Here is a 14,530-nt window from a genome sequence, read left to right as displayed (position 1 = left end):
TCAGGAATACAGGCTTGGGAAGGGGAAGCCTTCCAAGCTTCCTGATTGAGCCCAGGAGGTGGAGGCTGCAGTGAGCCATGATCATGCCACTGCACTTCAGCCTACGCAACAGAGTTAAGACCCTATCTCAAAAAATAAAAAAATTTGTCTTGTGCTTCCTAAAACCATCTTTGGGAAACAATGGAAGCAGTCTCCCCTCCAGATCCAAGAGATCACCTACACCCTTTAATCCACCCAAGAATGCAGCCCCCTATGGTTCTAGCCTGGTCTGTCAGACTCAATAAGACAAGCTGCGCAGAATTGCAGAGAAGTCTGAGAGAGCGCTTGATGCTGTCACGCACCCACAGCAACCCTTGTGCCTGTCAGTTTTATTCCCTGTAATCACAAAGCCAAGAATTTATTCTAGAGTTTAAAAAAGAAAGTCTTCTTAGAAACAACTATGCAAACCCTGGTTTTACCGATGAGGAAACGGAGGCTCAGATCAGGGAAAGAGGATTGCCTAAAGCTTCCAATGGTAACTTTTTCACTGAAAGATTATTATCAGTGTCATATGTAAAAAAATTTGTTCTGTGGTTTCACAAGTTTAAGGCACAGTGATCTAGGCCAGGCATGGTGGCTCATGCCTGTAATCCCAACACTTTCGGAGGCTGAGGCAGACAATTGCTTGAGGCCAGTAGTTCAAGACCAGCCTGGGGAATATGACGAGACCTTGTCTGTACAAAAAATAGCCAGGCGTGGTGGTGCACACTTGTAGTCCCAGGAGGCTGAGGTAGGAGGATCGCTTGAACCCAGGAGGCAGAGGTTGCAGTGAGCTGAGATAGTCTGCACCCCAGCCTGGGTAACAGAGCGAGATTTTGTCTTTAAAAACAAAAACAGGGCCGGGCACGGTGGCTCACGCCTGTAATCCCAGCACTTTGGGAGGCCGAGGCGGGTGGATCACGAGGTTAAGAGATCGAGACCATCCTGGTCAACATGGTGAAACCCCGTCTCTACTAAAAATACAAAAAATTAGCTGGGCACGGTGGCGTGTGCCTGTAATCCCAGCTACTCAGGAGGCTGAGGCAGGAGAATTGCCTGAACCCAGGAGGCGGAGGTTGCGGTGAGCGGAGATCACGCCATTGCACTCCAGCCTGGGTAACAAGAGCGAAACTCTGTCTCAAAAAAAAGAAAACAGAAAATAAATAAATAAATAAATAAATAAATAAATAAATAAATAAAAACAAAAAACAGTGATCTAGTCCAACTCCCACATTGCTGGGATAAATTAAACCAAGTCCCAGCTGGGCACAGTGGCTCACGCCTGTAATCCCAGCACTTTGGGTGGCTGAGGCGGGCAGATCACGAGGTCAAGACATCGAGACCATCCTGGCCAACATGGTGAAACCCCATTGCCACTAAAAATACAAAAATTAGCTGGGCGTGGTGGCGTGCGCCTATAGTCCCAGCTACCCGAGATTGCGCCACTACACCCCAGCCTGGTGACAGAATGAGACTCCATCTCAAAAAAAAAAAAAAAAAAAAAAAAATTAAACCAAGTCACAGGTAGGGCAAGTGGCTACCCTAAATGGCCTCGTGTGAGCTTTTTCCGTGCTGGAAGAGCACAGGTCTGGAGGCTGCTCTCCCCAACCCATTGCTCTGTGCAGGCTGCCTGCCTTATGCTTTGGAGGATCTGTCTCAGAGGATGCTTTGGAGACTGGTGGTAATGCTCCTTCTAGGGCGTGTTGTGTCCTTGCGTGTAGTGTGTGCCTGTGTGTGCAAAATGATGGCTATCCTAGGGGCTAAGATTATCTCACTGGTTTTCAAACTTTGTTCAAATTAACCCTTTTTAGAAATTAAATTTATGAGGAGGGCTCTGGGAGGACGGCATAAGAAGTAACATGAGAAATCTGTCTCCCCACCAAGACAAGCTGCAATGGCAGAATCTGACTTAACTCCGGAGCCTATTGAAGGCTTGCAACTTTTAGGGGAAGGCTTGGACAGTACAGTTCATTGCCATTAATTTTGGTCAATTTCAGCCCCTACCATAGTAGCAGCCACCCATTCCCTACCACAGCACCTGGCAGGCAGCTGTGTACCAGTTCAGGAACAGCTTGTGGAACCCAGCATGGACAAAAAGTACTATGTCCTCCAAATACAGGAGATCTGTGCTGACTGCTGCTTCTGACCACAGAGGTACAGAGAAAGAGGCAGCTCCTCCACATTGCACCTCCCTCCATGGCTATAAGCTTCTCTACCTCTAGCTGAAGTAACTTCCAAGGGATCTAAAGGCCTGGCATCTTTTTCCTTCTCCTTCACTTTTCTCTTTTTCTTCCTTTGGGAGGCAGACACTGAAGAGTAAGATGTTCAAACACAACTGCATATTTAGGGGAAATTAGAAGTCACTGTGCATGTGCAGGGAATGGTACAGGCTCCAAAAAGACCTGTGAAGACCCTAAGTTTACAAGGCTAGGTACCGTGGCTTACACTTTTAATCCCAACACTTTGGGAGGCTGAGGCCAGAAGATCACTTGAGCCCAGGAGTTCAAGACCAGCCTGGGCAACACAGGGGGACCCCGTCTCTACCAAAAATTTAAAAATTAGCCGATGCGGTGGTGTGCACTTGTAGTCTCAGCTACTTGGGGGCTGAGGTGGGAGGATGGCTTGAACTGGGGAGAATGGAGGCTGCAGCGAGCCATGATTGTGCCACTGCACTCCAGCCTGGACGATGGAGCGAGACCCTGTCTCAAAAAAAGAAAAACAACTTTAAGTTTACATTTCAGGCTGATTTTTGGCACGGGGGTAGCCTACAACAATCAAAAACACAAAAAATAAAATCAGCAAATCCCGAGGAAGGGAGAGAATCTGATATCCAGAGATGCGACATCATTAGATTCTTTTTAAATTTCCTTCAAGAATTTTCCCTTTGCATTCCTAACTTGGTGATCTGGTGCAAGAGGCCCAGCTCAGCTTTTCACGTGCCTTCCTCACTAATTGTAATCATTTCTTTTTTTTTGAGACAGTTTTGCTCTTGTCGCCCAGGCTGGAGTGTAATGGCGCAATCTCGGCTCACTACAACCTCTGCCTCCCAGATTCAGGTGATTCTCCTGTCTCAGCCTCCTGAGTAGCTGGGATTATAGGCATGCGCCCCCAAGCCTGGCTGATTTTTGTATTTTTAGTATAGACAAGGTTTCTCCATGTTGGTCAGGCTGGTCTCAAACTCCTGACATCAGATGATCCACCCGCCTCGGTCCCTCAAAGTGCTGGGATTACAGGCGTGAGCCACCGCACCCAGCCTGAGACAGAATTTTACTTTCTTGCCCGGGCTGTGGTGCAGTGGTGCGATCTCAGCTCACTGCAACCTCCGCCCTCCAGTTTCAAGCTATTCTCCTGCCTCAGGATGACAAGTGCCTGCCACCAGGCCTGGCTAATTTTTGTGTTTTTAGTAGAGTCGGGGTTTCACCATGTTGGCCAGGTTGGTCTCAAACTCCTGACCTTGTGATCCACCCACCTTGGCCTCCCAAAGTGCTGGGATTACAGGCATGAGCCACCGCGCCCACAAGTGTAATCATTTCTAGCTTTTCTTTTCTGAGACAAAGTCTTGTGCCCTATTACCCAGGCTGGAGTGCAGTGGTGTGATTTTGGCTCACTGCAACCTCTACCTCCCAGGTTCAAGCAATTCACCTGCCTCCATCTCCCTAGTAGCTGAGATTATAGGCATGTGCTGCTACCCCGCCCGACTAATTTTTTTATTTTTAGTAGAGACAGGGTTTCGCCATGTTGGCCAGGCTAGTCCCAAACTCCTGTCTTCAAGTGATCCACCCGTCTCAGCCTCCCAAAGTGCTAGGATTACAGGCGTGAGCCACTGCGCCTGGCCTTGTACTAACTTTGAATAGCTGACATAGAAAATATCTTCACCCAGTAGACTAAGTGAAATGTATCCAAAAATTTACTGATTGGAAAATAGTCACTAATACTGCTGGGTTATTGCAAGAATTGGTATTCAGTTCATGACAGACAAGAAAACACCACCCGCTACTGATTTCCACGGCATGTATTTACATCACTGGTACCCAAGCTCAGCCACGCCAGTACAGACTCTCAGACTTCTAACAGAAACATAAGGGAAAACATGTTGTTATCCAATAGTAAATACAATAATCAGGAAAAAAAAATACAGCGTACCTCATTTTACTGCATGCCACAGATGCTGTATGTTTTACAGATTGAAGGTTTGTGACAACTTTGCATCACACAGGCCTGTCGGCACCATTTTTCCAACAGCATGTGCTCATTTCATGACTCTGTGCCACATTTTAGCAATTCTCACAATATTTCAAACTTTTTTATTATGTATCTGTTATGGTGGTTACCGTTGCCGTTGTTTTGGGTGCCATGAACAGCACCCATAGAAGATGGCAGACTTAGAAATGTTACGTGTGTTCTGCTTCACTGGCTGGCCTTTTCCTGTCTCTCTCCCTCTCCTCAGGGCTCCCTACTCCCTGAGACACAATAATATTGAAATTAGACCAATTAATAACCTTAAACCTCTTAAGTGTTTAAGTGAAAGGAAGAGTCATACATCTTTCCCCCCCTTTTTTTTTTTTCTTTCTTAAACAGTCAGGGTCTCACTCTGTTACCCAGGCTGGAATGCAGTGGTATGAACATGGTTGGCTCACTGCAGTCCCAAGCTCCTGGGCTCAAGTGATCTTCCCCCGTCAGCCTCCTGAGTAGTTGGGGATACAGGTGTGTACCATCATGGCTGGCTATTTTTTTTTTCTGTAGAGAACAGGGTCTCACTATGTTGAGGCTGGTCTTAAATTCCGGGGCCTGAACTCCAGGAGGAACCGATCCTCCTGCCTTGGCCTCCCCAAATGCTGGGATCAGATGCATGAGTCACCACGTCCAGCTGTCTTTCACTACATCAAAAGTTAGAAATGGGCTGGGTGGCTTTTTGCCTTTATCTTTTTTTTTTGAAATGGAGTCTTGATCTGTCACCCAGGCTGGAATGCAGTAGTACAATCTCAGCTCACTGCAACCTCCACCTCCCAAGTTCAAGCAATTCTCCTGCCTCAGCCTCCCGAGTAGCTATAGGCACGTGCCATCACACCACCTAATTTTTGTATTTTTAGTGGAGATAGGGTTTCACCATGTTGGCCAGGCTGGTCTCAAACTCCTGACCTCAAATGATCTACCAAAATGCTGGGATTACAGGTGTAAGCCACGGCATCCAGCCTAGGCGGCTTCCCTATCAAACCAATCCTGTCTATTCATGCATAAAAAAAAAGTTATTCTCCTACCTGTCTGAGCAATTCCAGCTTCTTCAGTTCTTCATTGTAGGCTTCTGGGTTCTCTCCATAATTCTTCAGAACAAACTAGAGAGACAGAAGAACATAAGCCAGTGGCAGAGAAGACCCCCCACCTTGCCCTCTGAGTCCTGGGCAAGCACCAACCAGGGCTCAGGATCAAGCGCAGTCCTACAACCATAAGCGTGTCTCCTGGACCACCAGGAACTTGACCTCAAGAACAGGCAGCACCACAATGCTGACCACGAGAGCCTTGACCCTGGACCAACACTCTGGTAGGTCCTCCTGATGCTGTAGCCTGCCTACAAAATCAGGAAGCCAAGGAACTCAGCTGGCTGAAATGGGGTCCTAATAAGGATTCCAGAAAGGGTCAGGAACTCAAGCCTCCCTAGAAGACTGGGCCCTGCTGTGTTCTGAGGCCACAACCATAACCCTAAGCTGACAGCAAGTGCAGGCAAGAGCCACCAAACAAGAGTGGGAACAGAAAGCCTCTCTCACCAACCCATCCTTCTGGCTGGGAAAGGACAGCATAGAAATATGTGATCTGCAGCGTCATCTGTGAGGAAAGGCCTGCGGCTGTGTGAAGAGAATGGCCCAGGTGGGAGAAGGTGAGAAGGGGAGGTCATTAACCACATCGAGAGAGCCCTGGAGTGCCTGTCCACAGTGACACCCACCACCGCCAAGCAGACTATCTTGGACAGTGAGCATACGCACCAGCCTGGAGGGGCAGGCTCAGCCCAAAGGGCCCCCTGTTCAACTCAGATCACCAGACTAAGTCAACTGCAACTGTCCCTGTTGCAGTACTTGCTGCTGGCATCTTGGCTAGCAATCTGGGGGCCCAGATCCACTGATGCCACAAACATGAAGAGCACTGACACCTACCTCACAAGGCTCCTTAAGGCCCTGACCAAAGTTTGCAAGGCAGAGAGAGAGGAGGCTGGGAAAGGCTGAGAGGAGGCAGGCTGTTCCGTCTGGAAGCACATTGACACGTTGTGTATGGCCCACCCATCTTTCCTGGGGTCCCTTCCCAGGACCCAGGACCCATGGCTGAGGAATCAGCCACATGGGAACCGGGAAGTCTGTATGGCAGCTTCTATCTGCCTGGTGGGCAAAGAGAGAAGAGGAACAGACGGCAGGGAGGCGACAGCGGAGCTAATTATACCACCACACAGCCCTTTCCAAAACCTCCAAGTCTAACCCAAGTTCTCCTGTTAGTTTCAGCTCCTCAAAGTCCCTGTGTCCATAAACTCTCCTCTCTCCCTCTGCCACCTCTGTCCTGGATAATCCACCCCCTTCAAATCCGTCCCTTACCAAGTAGCCAGAATTGGTATTTCTAACACAACTCTGATATCACTTCTAGCTTTATTTATTTATTTATTTATTTTGTTGAGATGGAGTTTCGCTCTTGTTACTCAGGCTGGAGTGCAATGGCGCGATCTCAGCTCACCGCAACCTCCGCCTCCTGGGTTCAGGCAATTCTCCTGCCTCAGCCTCCTGAGTAGCTGGGATTACAGGCACGCACCACCATGCCCAGCTAATTTTTTGTATTTTTAGTAGAGACGGGGTTTCACCATGTTGACCAGGATGGTCTCGATCTCTTGACCTTGTGATCCACCTGCCTCAGCCTCCCAAAGTGCTGGGATTACAGACATGAGCCACCACGCCCGGCCCCACTTCTAGCTTTAAATCCTTCTGAAACACACACACACCACTAGGCAGAAGGTAGACCAAAACATGCTTATCTCAGGACAGTGAGATGATAGGAAATGACATATAATCTAAAAAGAATGTGTACGGTAGCTTCCCAAAGCCTCTAATCTAATCTTGGCACAGAGTTTATGACCCTGCACAACCTGTTCCTGGCTGAGTGCGGTGGCTCACGCCTGTACCAGCACTTTGGGAGGCTGAGGCAGGCAGATCACCTGAGATCGGGAGTTCGAGAACAGTCTGAACACGGAGAAACCTCGTCTCTACTAAAAATACAAAAATAGCTGGGCATGGTGGCGCATGCCTGTAATTCCAGCTACTTGGGAGGCTGAGGCAGGAGAATTGCTTGAACCTGGGAGGTGGAGGCTGCAGTGTGCTGAGATCGTGCCATTGCACTCCAGCCTGGGCAATAAGAGCAAAACTCCATCTCAAAAAAAAAAAAAAAAAAAAGTCAGCCTGTGCAACAGAGCGAGACCGATCGCTACAAAAATAAAAAACAGGCTGAGCATGGTGACTCACACCTGTAATCCTAGCACTTTGGGAGGCTAAGGTGGGTGGATCACCTGAGGTCAGGAGTTTGAGACCAGCCTGGCCAACATGGCAAAACCCCGTCTCTACTAAAAATGCAAAAATTAGCTGGGCGTGGTGGCAGGCATCTGTAATCCCAGCTCCTTGAGAGGCTGAGGCAGGAGAATGGCTAGAACCCGGGAGGCAGAGGTTGCGGTGAGCCGAGATCGTGCTGTTGCACTCCAGCCTGGGTGACAAGAGCAAGACTTTGTCTCAAAAAAATAAAAATTAAAAATTAAAATTAAATAAAAAATAAAAATAAACAACCTGCTCCCAACAACCTTTGAAGATTGTCCTCTGGCACCTCCCAGGGACAACCAGCCAAAAGTACTTTGGAATTATTGTTCTCAGGTATCAATGCTCATCTACATTGTCCCTACCTTCTCTACTAAGACTCAACTGAAATGTCACTTCCTTGAACATTAGCTGCTCTTCCGCTCACATTCTAAACGTGCTTCCATCAGACTATGTGCCAACAGCAGGGTCATGCCAGTGACCCCTCACCACCTCAAACAATAAGCATTAAGGAATGGTAGGGGCCTTATCAGATGTGTTGTATACTCAGCAAATGATTGCCTTTATAGGAAATGCAGAGGACAGATGAACAAATTAGATAAGAGGAAAAGGAAACACTCAGAAAAATTCAGAAGATGGGGCAACAGTGAACCCACTCTCTTCAAAAAATTAATGTCATTTAAAAGGAGGGGGCTGAGCAGTGGAATAGTCTAGATTAAAAGTGATTAAATAAACTGAGCATCATGGCTCAAGCCTGTAATCCCAGCACTTCAGGGGACTGAGATGGGAGGACTGTTGAGCCCAGGAGTTCAAGACCAGCCTGGGCAACACAGTGAGACCCTGCATCTACAAATTTAAAAAGAAAAAAAAAAGCTGGGTACGGTGGCCCATGCCTGTAGTCCCAGCCACTCAAGAGGGTGAGGTGGGAGAATCAACCTGAGAGATTGAGGCTGTGGTGAGCTGTGTGCACACTCCAGCCTGGGCACAAAAGAGTGAGACCCTGTCTCCAAAAAAAAAAAAAAAAAAAGTCATTAAAGGGACAGAACATGTCTAAATGCAATAGGAGAACCCCAACTGGATCTAAGTCTGCAAAAAAAGAAAAGTTGTAAAAGATAGAGGAAAATTATTGTAGATTTTCCCAGGTATGATAATAATATTGTGATTGTGTCGGAGAATGTCCTTACTCTTAGGAAATACATGCTGAGATGTGTCCGGGAAAAGTGATGTCCAAAAACTTACTTTCGAAGGGCTTGTGGGATCTCTATCTATCTATCTGGAGAGAAAACAAATATGGGGAAATACATCCATCAAAACTAGGTATCAGGGCACGGTGGCTCACGCCTGTAATCCCAGCACTTTGGGAGGTCAAGGTGGGTGGATCACCTGAGATCAGGAGTTCGAGACCAGCCTGACTGACATGGTGAAACCTTGTCTTTACTAAAAATACAAAAATTAGTTGAGCATGGTGGCGGGTGCCTGTAATCCCAGCTTCTCAGGAGGCTGAGACAGGAGAATTGCTTGAACTCAGGAGGTGGAGGTTACAGTGAGTTGAGACTGTGCCACTGCACTCCAGCCTTGGCCACAGAGCACGACTCCATCTTCATACACACACACACACACACACACACCACCACCACCACCACCACCACAACAACAACAAAACAAAACAAAACTAGGTAACCTGCTGGGTGCAGTGGTTCACACCTGTAATTCCATCACTTTAGGAGGCTGAGGCCAGAGGATCACTTGAGCCTAGGAGTTCAAGGCCAGACTGGCAACATAGCAATAAATCCCATCTCTACAAAAATTAAAAAATGAATCAGCCAGGCACAGCCATGCCTATAGTCTCAGCTACTCCAGAGGTAAAGACAGGAGGATCACTTGAGCCTAGCAGTTGAAGTCCAGACTGGGCAACATAGAGTACATCCCATCTCTAAAAACAAAACAAAACAACTAGATAGTGAGAGTTTGGGTGAGCACTGCATTATTCTTCCAACTTTTCTATATGTTTGAAATTTGAAAAACAAATGTTTTAAGAGTTGCTGAAGAGCTAAATGATACCTGAACAACCCTTTCCCCTGCCAGTGGTTTTTAGTCTTTGTGAGTTCTTTGAGACTATAAAAGCCATGAAATAAATCCCCCTAGAAATTTTCAACTATGCACAAACATAAGGATTTACCAGTAACTTTAGGAGCTGACAGGCATTTTGAGGCCCATTTATGGGCTCCTGGTTAACAATCCTCACTCTGATCTATCCAACTCCACCCCCTCTCCACTCCATCCCTCAAAAACAATGACAACAACAACAACAAAAACACAACTATAAAATGTAGGTTGGGCATGATGGCTTATGTCTGTAATCCCAACACTTTGGTAGGCTGGGACGGGAGAATCGCTTGAGGCTAGGAATTCCAGACCAGCCTGGGCAATATGGCCAGACCCCCATCTCTAAGAAAAAAAAATTTTAAAAAGCCAGGTGTGGTGGTGCATGCCTGTGGTCTCAGCTAGTTGGGAGGCTGAGGCAGGACTGCTTAAGCTCAGGACTTTAAAGCTGTAGTGAGCTATGATGGTACCACCTGACTCCAGCCAGGGTGTCAGAGTGAGACCTTGTCTGTATTAAAACAAAAGCAGGCCAGGCACAGTGGCTCATGCCTGTAATCCCAGCACTTTGGGAGGCCAAGGCAGGCAGACTGTTTGAGCCTGAGTTCAAGACCAGCCTGGGCAACATGGTGAAACCCCACTTCTACAAAAAAATTAGCCAGGTGTGGTGGTATGCACCTATAGTCTCAGCCAGTCGAGAGGTTGAGGTGAGAGGACTGCTTGATACCAGGAGTTCAGGGTTGCAGTGAGCCGTGATTGTGCCACTGCACTCCAGCCTGGGTGACAGACTATGAAACTGTCTCAAAATAAATTTTTTTTAATGTGGCCTATACTATCAGCTAAAACTTGACTCTATGAGAGAACGTTCTGTAGTTAACTCCCTTTCAGTAAGAGGTTTTGCCCAACCTTATGTTAGAGAAAATGAGTAAAAGTGTAGCTCAGAGGTCTCATGGGATAGAGGCCAAAGGAATCAGATGGACATCTGGGACTCCTATATCCTAGAAACAAGGCTTTTCATGATATCACTAGAACATCTGACCCTGCTGTTCACACAATGGTGACAGAAAGATGCTGCTCCCACCCCCAGCAAATCATGCCTAGAGGTCACATTCCATCTAAATCTCATCTCAATCCTCCTGTAAAATCAGCAGCAGACACTGAGCACCTACCACGGGTCAGGCACTGTGCTGAGTGCCTAGTAATCACTCCATCCTCACAACAACCCTAAGAGGTAGATACTATTATCATCATCACTTTATAGATGAGGAAATGAGGAAACTGAGGCAAAGAGTTAGGATTTTTGTGCCTGGCTAGACTTGGTATTCACCAAGGTCACAGCACTAATAACTGACGGGGATATGACTGAAGCCCAGGCATTTGGGCTCCAGAGCCCATGTTCTTTCCATATTGGATCAATCCATTTCTATTTAAATTTTTTTGTTGCTGTTTATTTATTTATTTAGAGACGGAGTTTCACTCTTGTTGCCCAAGCTGGAGTGCAATGGTGCAATCTCAGCTCACTGCAATCTCTGCCTCCCGGGTTCAAGCGATTCTCCTGCCTCAACCTCCCAAGTAGCTGGGACTACAGTCGACCACTACCATGCCTGGCTAATTTTTGTATTTTTAGTAGAGATGGGGTTTCAACAAGTTGGCCAGGCTGGTCTCGAACTCCAGATCTCAGGTGATCCACCTGCCTCAGCCTTCCACAGTGCTGGGATTACAGGCACGAGCCACCGCGCCCGGCCGTTTTACTTTATTGTTTTACTTTATTTTTGAGAAAAGGTCTTGTTCTGTTGTCCAGGCTAGAGTTACAGTGGTACCATAACCATAGTTCACTGTAGTCTTGAACTCCTGGGTCCAGATGATTCTCCTGCCTCAGCCTTCCAAGCAGCTGGAACTATAGGCACATACCACCATACCCAGCTAATTTTCTGTAGAGATATTGTCTTGCTATATTGTCCAGGCTGGTCTGGAACTTCTAGCCTCAAGCCATCCTTCTCCCTCAGTCTCCCAAAGTGTTGGTATTACAGACATGAGCCATCATGTCCAGACATTTTTTTTTTTGAGATAAAGTCTCATTCTGTTGCCCATGCTGGAATGCAATGGCACAATCTCAGCTCACTGCAACCTCTGCCTCCTAGGTTCAAGCAATTCTCCTGTCTCAGCCTCCTGAGTAACTGGATTACAGGAGTGTGGCACCACGCCCAGCTAATTTTTGTATTTTTAGTAGGAATGGGGTTGCATCATGTTGGCCAGGCTGGTCTTGAACTCCTGACCTCAGGTGATCCACCTACCTCAGCCTCCCAAAGTGCTGGGATTACAGGCATGAGCCACCATGCCTGGCTAGACTTTTTTATTTTGTAGACATGTGGGGTCTCACTATGTTGCCCAGTCTGGTCTCAGACTCCTGGAGTCAAGCAATAGTCCCACCTCAGCATCCCAAAGCATTTCTATTTTTAAAAAATATGGATCTTACAAACAACTCTGAAAACCAGGCACAGAAAATGAATACCTGGCCACATAGTGAGTCAGTGAGCAACCAGGATATTTATGTTATTATTATCAGCAACCTGTTAGAAAAATACCTTTAAAAAAGATATTTTTAAAATCCTAACAAAATCCTCTGTGACTGCTGATCATCCTCCACTAAAAAAAGAAAAAAGAGACTGAGTGAAGTTCCTGGAAAAAGGGACAGAGACCTTGTCCTAATTTCGCTATGGTCTGGGTCTCCACAAAACCGGGAACAGCCTAGCCAGGAGTATGAAGCTCCCAGTGGAGCCTGAGAAGGCAGGCCCAGCAGCAGACCAGGAGAAAGAACCAGAGGCCCTGACAGGACCCCAGGACCTACACAACTAGCAGGAGGAAGACCAGAGAATCTCCAAAAACAGTCAGGCTTTGGAGTAGCTGGGGATCCCTTTACGAAAGAATAAGAGAAGACCTGTGGAGAGCTCTCAGTGAGGGCATGTCCAGGGATCAGAGCAAGCCACTCTGGGGGAAACGAAAAGAAAGGATTTACTAGATTATAAGTGGGAACGGTACCCCTAAGTTGTTGTGAAATCTGGGCTGTTTTTTATTTTTATTTTTAGAAATGGTCTTCCTCTGGAGGTTGCAGGCTAGAGTACAGTGGTACTATATCACAGCTTACAGCTGCCTCAAACTCCAAGCGATCCTCCCACCTCAGCCCCTTGTGTAGCTAGGACTACAGGTGTGTGCCACCATGCCCAGCTAATTTTGTTTATTTTGTAGAGACAGGGGTCTTGTTACGGTACCCAGGCTGGTCTCGAACTCCTGGCCTTGAGCTATCCTCCCATCTCAGCATCCCAAAGCACTGGGATTACGGGCGTGAGTCACCGTGCCCAGCCTAGGCTTGGCTTTTTTTGTGTGTAAAATGGGGTTCATATCACTTGCTATGTCTAGCTCAGAGCTGTTGTAAGGATTCAAGCTATTTCCTAAACAGGGAGGGAAGATGCTCAGGTGAAAATAGGCCAAGACCTGTACTAAGAATGTAGAAGCATTAGAAAGACAAATTTTGCATGTTCTCACTTATTTGTGGGAGGTAACAACTAAAACCATTGAATTCATGAAGACTGACAATAGGATGGATACTAGAGAATGGGAAGGGTAGTGGGAGTAGGGGGAGCAGAGTGGGAATGGTTAATGAATACAAAAATATAGTTACAGATAGAATGAATAAAATATAGTATTTGAGGCTGGACATGGTGGCTCACACCCATAATCCCAGCACTTTAGGAGGCTGAGGGGGGTAGATCACTTGAGGTGAGGAGGTGGAGACCACCCTGGCCAACATGGCGAAACGCTGTCTCTACTAAAAATATAAAAATTAGCTGGGTATGGTAGCGAGCGCCTATAATCCCAGTTACTTGGGAGGCTGAGGCAGGAGAATCGCTTGAACCTGGGAGCCAGAGGTTGCGGTGAGCTGATACTGTGCCACTGCACTCCAGCCTAGGTGACAAGAGCAAAACTCTGTCTCAAAAGAAAAAAAAAAGGATCTACTACTTGACAGCACAACAGGGTAACTATAGTCAGCAATAATTTATTAAATTTAAAAATAAAAGAGTATTTTATTTTTAAATATAAGATGTCGCTCCCACATCTTTTCTGAATACCCCATTTACCTTTATGTGATTACTATACATGTATTGCCATATCAAAATCTCATGTACCACATAAACATATATCTCATGTATCCCATTAATTTTTGTGGGTACAAGCCAGGCGGTGGCTCACACCTGTAATCTCAGCACTTTGGGAGGCCGAGGCAGGCAGATCACAAGGTCAAGAGATAGAGACCATCCTGGTCAACATAGTGAAACCCCGTCTCTACTTAAAATACAAAAATTAGCTGGGCATGGTGGCACGCACCTGTAGTACCAGCTACTCGGGAGGCTGAGGCAGGAGAATTGCTTGAACCCAGGAAGTGGAGGTTGCAGTGAGCCAAGATCATGCCACTGCACTCCAGCCTGGTGCCTGGCGACGGAGCAAGACTCTGTCTCAAAAAAATAAAATAAAATTTTCGTGGGTACATAGTAGGTGTATATATTTATATACCTACTTAAGTCCAGGTGTTCAAGACCAGTCTGGGCAACACAGTGAGACCTTATCTCTACAAAAAAAACAAACCAAATTAGTAAAGCATGGTGGTGCGTGCCTGTGGTCCCAACTACTTGGGAGGATGAGGTGGGAGGACCAATTGGGACCTGGAGGTAGAGGCTGCAGTGAGCCAAGATTGCACCACTGTACTCCAGCCTGGGTGTTACAGCAAGACTCCATCTCTAAAAAAAAAAATCAAAATAAAAAAGAACTTACAAGTATTAACTTTTGATTCTCAGAAGCTTATG

At 46.7% G+C, this 14,530-nt stretch overlaps 1 protein-coding gene across 1 annotated transcript in view; it reads right to left on the bottom strand.

The window, feature by feature from the left end:
- PTPN23 (protein tyrosine phosphatase non-receptor type 23) overlaps positions 1-14,530 on the bottom strand; it is a 33,476-nt gene that overhangs the window by 11,809 nt on the left and 7,137 nt on the right. The window contains exon 2 of the mRNA XM_064367027.1: positions 5,277-5,351. Coding sequence (XP_064223097.1) covers positions 5,277-5,351 — 75 coding nt within the window. The remainder of the gene's footprint in view (positions 1-5,276; positions 5,352-14,530) is intronic.

The sequence above is a fragment of the Aotus nancymaae genome, unplaced genomic scaffold (genome assembly GCF_030222135.1).
Source record: "Aotus nancymaae isolate 86718 unplaced genomic scaffold, 86718_ANA_hifiasm-v0.15.2.pri h1tg000067l, whole genome shotgun sequence".
In the NCBI taxonomy this organism is placed as follows: Eukaryota; Metazoa; Chordata; class Mammalia; order Primates; family Aotidae; genus Aotus; species Aotus nancymaae.
The sequence above is the reverse complement of the archived record's forward strand: the minus strand, read 5'-3'. Positions and strand labels throughout refer to the sequence as shown.